General features: G+C 42.8%; 1 protein-coding gene and 1 pseudogene across 4 annotated transcripts in view; both read left to right on the top strand.

Annotated features, from left to right (window-relative positions):
- LOC135105111 (serine-rich adhesin for platelets-like) overlaps window positions 1-9,851 on the top strand; it is a 101,024-nt gene extending 91,173 nt beyond the window's left edge. For all 4 annotated transcript variants that reach the window (XM_064013114.1, XM_064013115.1, XM_064013116.1 and 1 more), the window contains 7 exons: window positions 1,055-1,151; window positions 2,130-2,918; window positions 3,565-3,796; window positions 4,220-4,448; window positions 5,492-5,718; window positions 6,318-6,515; window positions 6,688-9,851. In XM_064013114.1, the coding sequence (XP_063869184.1) occupies window positions 1,055-1,151; window positions 2,130-2,918; window positions 3,565-3,796; window positions 4,220-4,448; window positions 5,492-5,718; window positions 6,318-6,515; window positions 6,688-6,827 (1,912 nt within the window). In that variant the 3' untranslated portion in view covers window positions 6,828-9,851. The remainder of the gene's footprint in view (window positions 1-1,054; window positions 1,152-2,129; window positions 2,919-3,564; window positions 3,797-4,219; window positions 4,449-5,491; window positions 5,719-6,317; window positions 6,516-6,687) is intronic.
- A 140-nt stretch (window positions 9,852-9,991) lies between these two features.
- LOC135104640 (T-complex protein 1 subunit gamma-like) lies at window positions 9,992-13,853 on the top strand (annotated as a pseudogene).
- The last annotated feature ends 32 nt before the right edge of the window (window positions 13,854-13,885 follow it).

Raw genomic sequence — 13,885 nt, 5'->3', positions numbered from 1 at the left:
TACCCTCTTCCCTTAACTGATCTTCCCTTCCTCCCTCCTCTTTCTTATATGTACACTTACCTATCTTACCTACATGAGCCTTGCCTTAGCTTACCTGCCCACCTACCTATCTGTTACCTCTCTCTCTCTCTCTCTCTCTCTCTCTCTCTCTCTCTCTCTCTCTCTCTCTCTCTCTCTCTCTCTCTCTCTCTCTCTCTCTCCTTCCCTTTCTACCTTTTCTTGTCATTTTAATTCACGTTCTGTTTTTGTTTTTCTCTACGGCTTCAATTTCTTCTTCCTCTTCTCTTCTTTTCCTTTCCTCTCCTCTTCTCTTCTCTTCTCTTCTCTTCTCTTCTCTTCTCTTCTCTTCTCTTCTCTTCTCTTCCCTTCCCTTCTTCTCCCAACTCATTCATCACTCCCACGGTCTTCGCTTCCTCCCTCGCCCACCACCACCACCACCACCACCGCCGCCGCCGCCGCCTCCCGCAGTTTAAACATCCTCTTGCACACTTCCTGGAAAGTCGCGGCGCCCCATGTTGCGTTGCGTCACCTCAGTGCGTCACGTGATATACGCAGCCGTCACCTCACTCGCGTCCCACCCACTGAATTCCGTCGCTCTCTCTCTCTCTCTCTCTCTCTCTCTCTCTCTCTCTCTCTCTCTCTCTCTCTCTCTCTGTTATACTTCCATTAAAATATAGCAGAACCAAGAAATTATTATTGTTTTAGTAACGAGAGTTTGTCTGTTAGAATTATAGGGAACAACAACAACAACAATGAAGATAAAACATGTTTAACCAAAAAAAAAAAAAAAATAGAAGCTACCAGCCCCGAAGGAATAGTCGAAAGGGTTATCTAAGTTAGTATGAGAAAAAGCATCATAGGTAGGAGGGAATGAAGAAGCAGTTCCACAGTTTACAGAAATGATGAAAACTTCAAATAACTTCACTGGAGGCTGCAGACTGAGAGCTAAGGAGTAACGTTCAGGCTACACTCCTTCAATATACAGTAGTGCCCCATAATATATTTAACTCTATTGTCTCTGTTTTCTTTGTCGTCATCCTCGTGTCTCATGCAGGCGCGCGGCCGAGGAGGAGCTGGACAAGCTGGTGAGGCTGAGCAGGTCCACCGTGGAGGCCATGGAGGAGGAGGCCATCAGGACAGCGCAGACCAAGGTGAGATAGAGAGAGAGAGAGAGAGAGAGAGAGAGAGAGAGAGAGAGAGAGAGAGAGAGAGAGAGAGAGAGAGAGAGAGAGTTCTTTAATTAATTGATTCGATAGATAGATAGATTAACAAATATAACGTGATTGATAGATATATAAACAGATGTTGATAGATATAGGTAGAGATGGATAGATAGATGAAGAGAGAGAGACAGAGAGAGAGAGAGAGAGAGAGAGAGAGAGAGAGAGAGAGAGAGAGAGAGAGAGAGAGAGAGAGAGAGAGATTAATTACTTCCAAAAAGCTCTGAATACAAAAATAATTTCAATGACCATATTTGACACACACACACACACACACACACACACACACACACACACACACACACACACACACACACACACACACACACACACACACACACACACACAGGGACACACGGGTGGGGCGAGGTGAGCCACAATACAATTAACATTCAGGTGTTCTCATCAGGAGTGACTGACAGCCTCATCTTGCTAAGGAAAAATAGAGATTGTAAAAAAAAAACACACACACACACACACACACACACACACACACCATATTTGACAGGCCAGTACTTGTGTTTTGTGTTTCTAGCGATGTTTTGTGATGGATTTTTGCTTTGCTTTGTGTTGTAATTGTTGTGTTTGTTCACCTGTGTTTTTCAATTTAATTTTACTTCGTTTATTCGTTGGAAATTGTTTGAATATTTAGATTACCAAGCACAATAATTACCTTTGTCTTAATCCTGTCTCTATTATTAATTTTCTTTTTTCTTTTCTTTTTTCTTTGTTAACTGTTCAGATAATTCTCTCTCTCTCTCTCTCTCTCTCTCTCTCTCTCTCTCTCTCTCTCTCTCTCTCTCTCTCTCTCTCTCTCTCTCTCTCTCTCTCTCTCTCTCTCTCTCTCTCTCTCTCTCTCTCTCTCTCTCAGTAAGATTTTATTTATTCATTTATTTATTTGTGTCTTAGGTGCGGGACCCGACAAGGGAGGCGGTGGTGAGGTCACTGCAGGAGGCCACTGTGGAGATGGAGGGGCAGATACAGGCCCTAGAGGAGGCAGAGGCACAACAGCGGAAGCTCTCCTCCTCTTCCACCTCCTCATCATCCAGTGGGGCCTCCTCTCCTTCATCACCCTCTCCATCCTCCTCTGTGTCCTCCTCCTCCTCCTCCTCCTCCTCCTCCTCCTCCTCCTCCTCCTCCTCGGGAATTGGCAGCATTGGAAGCCCACGTCTGGCCTTGTCCTCCTCCCCTTCCACATCCTCCCTGTCCTCCTTGTCCTCCTTCGCCTCCTCACAACCACCCTCACCACCAGCCTTCACTATAACCACATACGGCACCACCACCTCCTTCACCACCACCTCAAGGCGCCTGGGTAGTGCTCCTGTGGGAGTGTCCATGTGGGAGGCAGTCAACAGGGCCTCACAGTTCCCTGCCACCACTGCAACATCCACCACCTCTAACACAGCCTCTTCCACTTCTGCCTCTAACTCATGTAATCTCGGCAGCACAGTCAAGCCTCCTATCCTGTCTCCCAAACCCACTGTCACCACACACACTAATGGTACTCAATCTGCCAACCCACCACAGACACTCAGAACATCCCAGCCCTTCCCATCGCCTCCATCTTCCCTCTCCTCTACCACCTCCAGTCTCTCCTCGTCCTCCTCTGCCACCTCCCCCTCCTCTCCCACACCAGTACCAACAGGAGAGGCAGTGGAGGGGGCATTGGAAGAGGTGGCTTCTCCAGCTTCATCTGTGGTGAGTGAGGATGAGTTGTGATCCTGAGATAATTGCTTGTTCTGAATTAATGGAAGATTCTGTGTGTTGTTAATGAGAGTAATGTGAATGAGTGTGAATGTGAGAGTTGTGTGCCTTGCCTTGGCTGCACCTTTTTCTTTTTTTTGGGGGGAGAGACAGCCTTGGTGTATGTATGTATGTATTGATGAGGTTGCTGATTGAAAATAATGTACACTCTGGAAAGTTATGATGAATTCATTGAAAAGAAGGAGCACATAGGTATGAGAGTGTAAGTTGCATGTAATGTATCAATGTTGACTCTTGATAGCTGCAACATTACTACAACTATTGCTTATTGAACACATCCTCATGCTGTGTAATGGTGACTACTGATTCATGCCTCTTTGAAACATGGCAGTGCTCATTTATAATCATGTGAAAGGTTACCTCATGGTGTGAAAGGAAGCAGGACAAAGAAAATATTAGATTACATACATACATCATATTACATATTACTCTGCAGCTTAATGATAATCACCATCAAAGTTTTATGACTATATAAAACTAAGCAAGGCAACAAAATAATGTCACATCCAAGAGGTCTTTATTGCCTTGAGGAGTCACAACCCCAGCACTACCTCAGCCTCACACCCAGTACTTCCTGCAGGTTGGCGTGGCTGCTCAAATCCGGCGGTTTGAGCAGCTGTCTGAGGGGTCGCTAGAGGCTCTCAAGACAGCCACACTGGAGCGGGCAAAGAAGAGGAGGGAGCGGGAGATCCTGGAGCACCTTAGGAGCCAAGTGGAAGCAGCCAGGCAACAGGCAGCATCCACAGACCCAGAAATAGCCAGCAGACAGCAGCAGGCAGCAGAGAAGGATGACATTGCCTGGCAGGAACAAGGTGAGTGTGGGGAGGTACTGAGGGCCAGGTGACAAACATAGATGGAGACATATTGAAATGAAGGTGTGGAATATAGATAGGTAGTTAGACCAAGGAGAGAAGGATAGGGTGATGGGTGATAGGAGTAATATGATGAGGCAAGGAGAATACCAACAAAAAGATGAGTATGTTTGAAGACTGAAGGACCAAGAGTAAAGTAAAAAAAAAAAGACTGACATATATCGAAAGGGATTCAAGCCAAAAAGAATAGGAAAGATTAAATTTGTAGAAGTGAGTGTAAGATAGAGCTGACTCGGGAATTAGGAACATACGTGTATACTGTGAGAGGAAGCAGAAAAAAAAAAGCAGAAATAAAAATGTAAAAATTGTGAAGTAGAAATGAGGGAAAATCAGAAAGGGTTAACATAAAGCACCACCTTGCAGAGCGTAAGGCGAAGGAGGCGGAGCGTAGGATACGGGAGATAGCTCGGCGAGCAAGGGAGGAACACCGACGGGCATCCCACAACACGCCACCTGCCTCCCCGCCCATCACTGCACTCAACTACAACCTCAACGGCTTCACCCGCCTTGCCAACGGCATCAATGGCACCACACTCGCCGGCACTCATCCGGCCGGCGACATCAATGGCAATGTCAACAGTGTGGCTGATGAGTAGGTGTTGAGTGTGGCCTTCCCTCCCTCCTTCCTCCTTGCCTCTCCTGTCTTTGTCTAACACTCTCTTCTCCACACATTGCTTGCTCCGCTTGTGGGTCTTGTCTGTCGTTGTGTTGTGTGGTTCTGCATCAGGTTACTACATACAATATGATTTGGTGATGTTTATTTATGTTTTTTTCAGGATGTGAATTACATTTTACTTTTTAATTTGTATGCTGTTGTATGAATGTTCTTGCATGCTGTCCTTTGTGTTTTATGAGTCTTGGTGTTTTACTTGAGCACTTACTGTGGGGACTCCAGAATAAATTTTAATTGATAAAAATTCAGTTAATTGTCTCGAAGAGATTATTTATCAATAAATATCTTACTCCTTGTTGTTTGTTTGTTCTCCCAGCAAGAACTGTTATGCCAACCTTGACACCTGACTTGACCAGTCACTAGACAGCTTTCGTAGAGGCCATGGAATGTTTAACAACTAGACTAACAAAGTGTACAAGGGCAGCAGCCTTTCACTGTCTGTCTGTACCTCTCATCACACCAACTCTCTGGGGACTCCCTTCACCCGGGTGACTGCAGGAGTGAACTGTGTATATGTCCCTCTCAGTCCAGCTCATTGCATCCCTCTCACCATTAACATCGGGCTTTTGTTAAAACTCTTCATTCTCCTTTCCATAAACACAAACTCTACCATTGTGCTCTGTGTTCAGCCAGTGTCTAGTCATCTTCACAACATGATGTTTCTTGCTAATTCCACATTTTCCATTTTGTTTTCTGGAAAGATATCTAAGTTAAAACATATTCATGAACTGTGGACAGACTGCCAACTCAACTCCAAGTACAAAGTCAAGAAAAGCTTCAGTTCATCATATCAGCCTCAAGAAGGATCATGTCCTCTGCAAAACTGGAGCTTCAGTGTATAATTGACTCATCATGTAGAATTTTGTGGCAACAGTGGTGATGATTTCCAGTTTTTAGTACGTACCCATCCTCTGACGTAACTTGCCGTCATAAAAAATTGTAAGCCGAGCCTTTCACCACAGCATCAGCAACAACAACAACGACAGTATCAGTTTGAAGAAGTACAGTAGTAGCAGCAGCAGCAGCAGCCTCGGCAGCCCTGGTGTGGAGGGCGTGTGTATGCGGCAGAGACTCAGGCCACCCAAACCTCCATGTCGTGCTGCCATCATCACCTGGTTCAGGGACGAGGAGCTGTCCCGAGGTGCTGGCCTGGACCCCATGTGCTCCCGCATTGCCCCCTGGTTCCATGGTGGGTGCTCTTAATTTTATTCCTTATCTTTATCCTCTAACTATTCCTTATCTTTATCATTTAACTTTATTCATTATCGTTATTGAGCCTCCCCTTTATGTTGATCTTTGGTTCCATGGTTGGTGTCCTTATCTTTAGTGAATTTTTCTCTTCACATTAATCTTTGTGCTGAAGAGATATTATTTTCACTCCTCATAAAGAATTATATGTAGTTATAAGTAGCATTAAGACAGACATATATATATATATATATATATATATATATATATATATATATATATATATATATATATATATATATATATATATATATATATATATATATATATATATATATATATATATAATGTTGAAGAGATGTTATTTTTACTCCTCATAAAGATTTAGTTACAGCCAGCATTGACAGAGCTTGTATTTTAGTTGTATCTTTAAGGAAACCATTGTGAATTTAGAGTGAAGCTTATTGGGACAGAGTTGTATCCACTTGTATCTTTAGGGAAATCATCGTGAATTTACAATGAGGCTTATTGGGACTGAATTGGATCTGTTTTGTATCTCTAGGTGAACCATCTTGAATTAAGAGTGAGCATTTTTCACAGGTATTATCAGCCGGACAGAGGCAGAGGATGTGCTGTCGGAGGCAGGCATCGGCTGCTTCCTGGTGCGGGTGAGTGAGCGCATCTGGGGCTACGCCATCTCCTACCGCGCCCCTGACCGTTGCCGCCACTACCTCATTGATGTCACCGGTGGCAGGTACACCTTCTTTGGCTCCCACCAGGCGTCACACAACACACTGGGTGAGTGCAGGTGTTCATCGTCTGGAATAATTAGTTGTGGTACTTAAATCTTAGAGACTAGACGAAGACATGTGAAGATACAAGAAAATAGTTTTAATGGAGATGTCTTATGTACAAGTGATTACACTCAGCACAATCAAACAATCAATAACTCTCTTAATGCCACACACAGGTGACCTAATTGAGCACCACAAAAGGGAGCCCATCACCGTCAGCGGAGGGGAGTTGCTCACCCGCCCCTGTGGACAGCTGCACCCAAGGAACCCAGACTACCGGGAGCTGTTTGCTGGCACCCCCTACATGCCCGCCTAGTGCTGCCCCAACCCTTCCTGATGGGGAGCAAGAGCAGCTGTGTGTGCACGTGTTAGGAGTGGTGACAGGACTGGGTTAGGATGTGATCTATGTAATCCGTTTTATTTGGTTTCTCACTTGTTTTTTCTATTTTTTGGGGGTTATGAAGGACCATGGGGATTTTGATGTCTCATATGTTTTCTGTCTCTGTCTTTGTCTCTGTCTCTATCTCTTTCTTTCTCTCTGTGTCACTGTCTCTTTCTGTCCAAGGAAAAAAGAAAAGAGAGACATCACACTCCTGGCCCTGACCTGCTTCACCACGGCAGCACAGACGGCTGCCTGTACCATAGACGTGCTGAGTTACACTGGGGTAATTTTGTCCCTGCAACTTGTATTGTACATTATTGTCATCTTCATTATCAGTTTTTTTTGTATAATATTACCATTACATTTGTAAACAAAAACATGTAAACATATTTTTCTTCTAAATAAGGAACTCAGTAACTCTGTAGTAATCAGCAGTATTTACTTTATTTTATCAGTTTCTTTGTAAAGTTGTTATATATTTTATATTTAGTACTAATCATGGTGGCCTGGTGGTGTGGGAGGAGGCACACTTGGTTCACAGCTGAGAAGACCTGGATTCACATTCTAGGATGGCTGGAGACAGCTTGGGTGTTGTGACCCTGCAGCTCAGTGAGGGTGGAAGACCAGTAGCCCTGCCCTCCTATGTGTGTGTGTGTGTGTGTGTGTGTGTGTGTGTGTGTGCTTGGTTATGCAAGAGTGGGAAGGCAACATTCTTACTCCTCTGTGTGTGTGTGTGTGTGTGTGTGTGTGTGTGTGTGTGTGCGCATACCCTTGCTACAAGAAACCAGAAATAGTGTATACCATCTCCTAAGGGATAAACAGGAAAAGATATACAGTGCATTATGTGAAAAACAATTAATCATTACTTACTAATAACTTTCACTCAGTCACATGCTCAGGTTTTCATTTCATAGTTTCTGTCATCTTATTCATTTTCTTCCTGTGTTTTAAAATGTATCTGTTATGAGGGATAAAGTGATGCCATTACAGAGATAAAGCAGAGGCCTCACTCACCTCACACTGGAGGCCGATGAGGTGATTATTTGTTTGTCGTACTATTGTTTTTGTCTCAGAAATATTCAATATAAATTTCCAACTGTTAATTAAGCATTCCTCATTGTACACATAGAATATAGGAAGTTTAACATCTTTTCTGTAGTTTCTTAAGTTCAAATAATGTATATAGATTATTAGTTGTAAAATGTATAGTTTTTCTTACCTTAAGTGATAATGTACTGTACATATTGTAACAGATGTATGCATTCCTTAGATTTATTCAGTGAGTGAGACAAAAGTATGCTGGAAAATTTATATATATATATATATATATATATATATATATATATATATATATATATATATATATATATATATATATATATATATATATATATATATATATATATATATATATATATATATATATATATATATATATATATATATATATATATATATATACACAAAACTGAACAACTGCAGCAGTTTATCATTGTAAATACTATATAATAAAGAAAGTACATACATGTATTAAACTATAAATAGTAAAGAAAGTAGTAATTGTATTAAAAACCTACAGCCATTATGTTACTGTATCATATTTGTTGGCATCCACTGCAGCAGAGGATGGTGGATTGCTGGGAAGTGATGGCAGTGGATACAGTTTTTGTTTTTGCTTAATCTTTATTTGCATGGATAAACCATTACAATGCTTTTTGAAAGACTGACACATTATAAAGCACGTGACCTATCATTAATGAAATACTCACTGTTCTTGGTGTTTTATAGATGCATAGCTGAGGCATTCAGAAAAGTTTGGCAGTGGCAGATTTAGGGATTTTTATTGAGTGTTCAAACAGCATTGCACTTCTCAGATCCCCTGCTGAATAAAAACTTTTTAAACAGATTGTCATTGTATCAATAACTCTATAGTTATCATTGTCTTTGCATTACTCTTCATGCATGTTAAACAATGTCAGACAAAGCAGATGTTTCCATGAAGATGTCTTTGGTACAGGTGCATTCCCTGTCAGAATGTTATTATTAGGAGCATCAGTGTGTATTTTTCATGTGTGTAGGTAGCATTCCCTATCTTATTGTGTTGTTGGTGTATTAATACCATTATTGAGAGTATGTCTAGTCTTTTTTCTGATGATAGTCTTCATTTTATGCAGCTCATTGAAAGGAGTGGATTGTTTGATTCAAGGACTGTACTGAAGTCTTTCTGTTTCACTTATCCAAAATTTAAGGTTTTGTGCATATCGATACAATTACAAATGCAGAGATTCAAAGGCATTCTGTTGCCTGACAGTCTGTTTTCATTCCACTTCTCAGAAATCCAGCATTTCTTAATTAGTTACGTGCATACATGCCGAAACGCAGGAATGTCAGATTTTGAGTGCATGTTGTTTGTTGGGAGACCACAGTCCCACTCTGACAAACCTTCTAGTAGGAGACTTAAGACCGCTTGAGCATCCAATGCTTCTAGATGCTATGTACTTCACAGTAAATACCATGAAGGTAAATAAAGAATAATCTTTACTGCATCCCTGAAGGGTCATCAGATGTTCTCTGACAGGTCTTAAAGAAATTTTAAAGTTGGGAGTTTGAAATCAGCTGGAAGTTTTCTACTATTACATATACAATGTGTATTAAAATGTGTGTTTTTTTTTTTTTTTTTGTCATATACAGTAGTTCCTGGCATCATTACTGCAGTTGTCACTACTTAGCATTGAACATGAGAATCACAAGGTTGGGACCATAGAGAATATCATGTTGTGGTTAGGGACTGAGAAAAGAACAAGGTTGAGAACTGCTGCTTTATATAGCAATCCTGTACAGCTGTAGTAGGTGAGTGGCAGGCAGTATGAGCTATAGACAGACAGTACAAGTCGGAGCACTGATAAAGAGTCGCCTCAGCCTACAGAAGTGTACTGCAAGAATAAATTCAAGAAGTTCTGTGCGGTCTTTCTTTCTCCATTACTTACTTCCTGACTGATAGAGGGTGAACAGTGACTCAAGGAAACCCACAAGTATAATGTACAGCCTTATCAAGCAAGATTCTGACATCATCGTTTTCACCCTCAAAACATCTTTAAAACCCTCAAAACACCCCATAACACGCTCTGACACCCGCAACACCCCTACAGATGATTGCCGATGTCATCCGCACCTGCCTGGGCCCTCGTTCAATGCTGAAGATGCTGATGGATCCGATGGGGGGCGTGGTGATGACTAAGGATGGTAATGCTATTTTGAGGGAGATTACTGTGCAACACCCTGCCGCCAAGCACATGATTGAGATTGCGCGCACCCAGGATGAAGAGGTGAGGGGGTGTGGGTGCAGTTGGGGGGCGTTGAGTAGGGGGGAGTGTGATAAGAGTGAGTTTTGTGAATTTTTTTTTGTTTTGTTTGTTTGTGTGTTTCCGGAGGAGAGAGAGAGAGAGAGTAAAAGTGTGTTTCTGTGTATGTATGTGTGTGTGTGAGAGAGAGAGAGAGAGAGAGAGAGACAGAGAGAGAGAGTTTATTAGAAAATTTATGCTTATACTTAATCTAACATAAAAAAAAACACAAAAACACACAAACACACCTAAACCCCTTCACACCCCTTACCCCCCTCACCCCCCATCACCACCACACCATTCCCTCAGGTGGGTGACGGAACAAGCAGTGTGGTGATCCTGGCAGGGGAGATGCTGGCGGTGGCTGAGCAGTACCTGGAGCAGAACATGCATCTGCTTATCATCATACAGGCGTACAGACAGGCCCTCGACCATGCTCTGGAGGCCCTTAAAGACACCCTCAGGTACTTGGGGAGCTGGGCAACCTTGCGGGGGCTGTGGGAGGGCTGGGGGGGCATGGAGAGGGGCTGTTGGAGAGGAAAATTGCAGGATGTTAAATTTTTTATTTTTTTTTATGTATTTTTATGTTTAAATTGTTGAAGTGACCCTTAAGTGACCCTAATGACCTCTAACCTCCTCCCCCCTCTCTCCTCTCTCCTGCTGGGGGCCCTGGGTGGGGAGGTTTGTAGATGTGAAAATTTTAAGTGTAATTTTATAGTTTTTTCTGTTTAAACCATTGAAAACACCCAAAATGACCCTTAAATGACCCTCTAATGACCTCTTATCCCCTCTCCTTCTACCTCTGTCCTACTGGGGGGCCTGGAGGAGGGGAGGTTTGTAGATTGGGAAGGTATGGGAGAGAAGTGTGTGTGAGAGAGAGAGAGAGAGAGAGAGAGAGAGAGAGAGAGAGAGAGAAATCAATTAAAAACAAACTCAACAAAAACACCAAAAAAACATCCCTTCTCCCCACACACACCCTACCAGACACCCTTAGACCCCTTCACACACCCCCAGACCCCTGCTGACCCCCTCGAACTCCCACAGATCCCGGGAGGAGCCATTGAAGAGAGCTGCGTGCTGGACGGGATCATGATAAACAAGGATGTGACCCATGCAAAGATGAGCAGGAAAGTAGACAACCCTCGTATCATTCTCCTTGACTGCCCGCTGGAGTACAAGAAGGACGAGAGCCAGACTTCAGTGGAAATGACTGCTGAGACAGACTTTATAGGGGTGAGAGAGAGAGGGAGGGAATGTTTTTTTTGTTTGTTTGTTTGTTTGTTGTGTTTGTGTGTGTGTGTGTGTGTGTGAGAGAGAGAGAGTTTGTTTTTGTGTGTGTGAGAGAGAGAGAAAAGAGAGAATTTGTTTGTTTTTGTGTGAAAGAGAGAAAATTATTTATTTATTTTTTTTTAGGGGAGAGAGAGAAAGAGAAGTTGTATTTATGTAACAAAGAAAATTATCTTTTTTCATCTAAGAGAGAGAGAGAGAGAGAGAGAGAGAGAGAGAGAGAGAGAGAGAGAGAGAGAGAGAGCACATATACCCCAACCTAACCTAACCTAACGACCTGACCTTTGACCCAGCTCCTACAAATGGAGGAGGAGCACGTCAAGGAACTCTGTGCTGACATCCTGGCCCTGCGATCCGACGTGGTCATCACAGAGAAAGGCGTAAGTGACCTGGCCCAACACTACCTGGTAAAAGCTAGCGTGACCTGCCTGCGTCGCGTCAAGAAAAGCGACAACAACAGGCTGGCAAGGGCTTGTGGGGCAACCATCTGTAATCACTCTGAGGAGCTGAAGGACTCCGATGTTGGCACACAGGCTGGTCTCTTCAAAGTTAAGAAGGTGGGTGTCGGGGGGGCAGGGGGTGGATAGGGGGCAGGGGTGTGTTGGGGGGGTTGTGGGTGTTTTGGGGTGTTTTTGTGGGAGAGAATGTGTGTGTGTGTGTGTATGTGTGTGAGAGAGTTTGTTCTGATGCAAGAGAGAAAGACAAAGAGTGTATTTTAGTGTGTGTGAGAGAAAGAGAGAGAGTTTGTCTGTTCTGATGCAAGAGAGAAAGAGAAAGAGTGTAATTTAGTGTGTATGAGAGAAAGAGAGAGAGAGAATTTTTTTTTTTGTGAGGAAGAGAGAAAATTAAAAAAATAAATAAATAATTAAATTCTATGCTTCTTTCCTTCCTCCCAGCCTCTCCCAGTGTATCCCAGCCTATCCCAGTGCATCCCAGCCTCTCCCATTCCACTCCAGCCTCCCCCAGTGCATCCCAGCCTCTCTCAGTCCACTCCAGCCTCTCCCAGTGCATCCCAGCCTCTCCTAGTGCATCCCAGCCTCTCCCAGTCCACCCCAGCCTCTCCTAGTCCACCCCAGCCTCTCCCAGTGCATCCAGCCTATCCCATTCCACCCCAGCCTCTCCCAGTCCACCCCAAGCCTTTCCCAGTCCATCCAAGTCCTCTCTCCACCCTTCACTCACCACCCATTACTTCCCACAGATTGGTGATGAGTATTTTACATTCATCACCAAGTGCCAGGACCCCAAGGCATAAACGGTGCTGCTCAGGGGAACCAGCAAAGATAAAGTGAAGGAGGTGAGGATGCTGTTGGATGGCCGGGAGTGTTTAATTTGGTTTGATTTAAATTTTTTTGTGTTTTTTGTGTGTTTTTTGTGTTTGTTTTGTGTTTGTTTTTGGAGATTTGGTTTAATTGTTTGTTTTTTTAATTTCCATCCTAATCACTTCAAAAAATGCCCATTTCTACCCTAAAAACTGAAAAATACTACCATATAACTTCATCTAGAGCCTTTTGAATGCTGAAATCTTGTTAATCTGCCACTAGAACCGTAAAAATGCCCTTGAAAACCCACATAACTTCATCTAAAGCCTTTTGAATGCTGATATCTTATTACTTTGTCACTAGAACAGTAAAGAACACCCTTAAAAACCCGTGCCGCTTCATCTAGAGCCTTTTGAATGCTGAAATCTTGTTAATCTTTCACTAGAACTGTAAAAATACCCTTAAAAAACCATATAACTTCATCTAGATTCTTTCGAATGCTGAAATCTTATTAATCTTCCACTAGAACCATAAAAAAAAAAATCCTTGAAAACCCATACAACTTCTACTAGTGCCTTTTGAATGCTGAAATCTTATTAATCTGTCACTAGAACCGTAAAAACACCCTTGAAAACCCATACAACTTCAACTAGAGCCTTTTTAATGTTGAAATCTTATTAATCTGCTACTTTAACGGTAAAAACACCCTTAAATAAGTTTTGGGTGAGTTTTGCGCTCTCTCCTTCCTAGGGACTCAAAAAGTGAACATTCAAATTTCCCGCAATTTTCCAATCCCTAGTAAGGAGAGAGCGCGAGACAAGAGTTTTGTAGGTATTTTGGTATGTCTAACATTTCTGCCAATATTACAGGATGGAGAGCTAAGGATACCACACGGAGGGGGTGAAGGAGCCTTGGGGATGCCTGAAGGAGGGGCAGTGAAGGAGGGAGGCCTAGAGATGAAGGAAATGCAGAAAATTCATGCAATACTGAACGCTTCTCTGGTCAGACTATCCTTCACCGAATATTTGGACCAAGGCTACGAGATACGAGCTGAGCATCTGTTTTTTTTTTAGTGTTTTGAGGCAGCTTTAAGTGTTTTTAGGTT

This window comes from Scylla paramamosain, chromosome 11 (assembly GCF_035594125.1).
Source record: "Scylla paramamosain isolate STU-SP2022 chromosome 11, ASM3559412v1, whole genome shotgun sequence".
NCBI lineage: Eukaryota > Metazoa > Arthropoda > Malacostraca > Decapoda > Portunidae > Scylla > Scylla paramamosain.
This window is presented reverse-complemented; position numbering and strand designations above follow the sequence as displayed.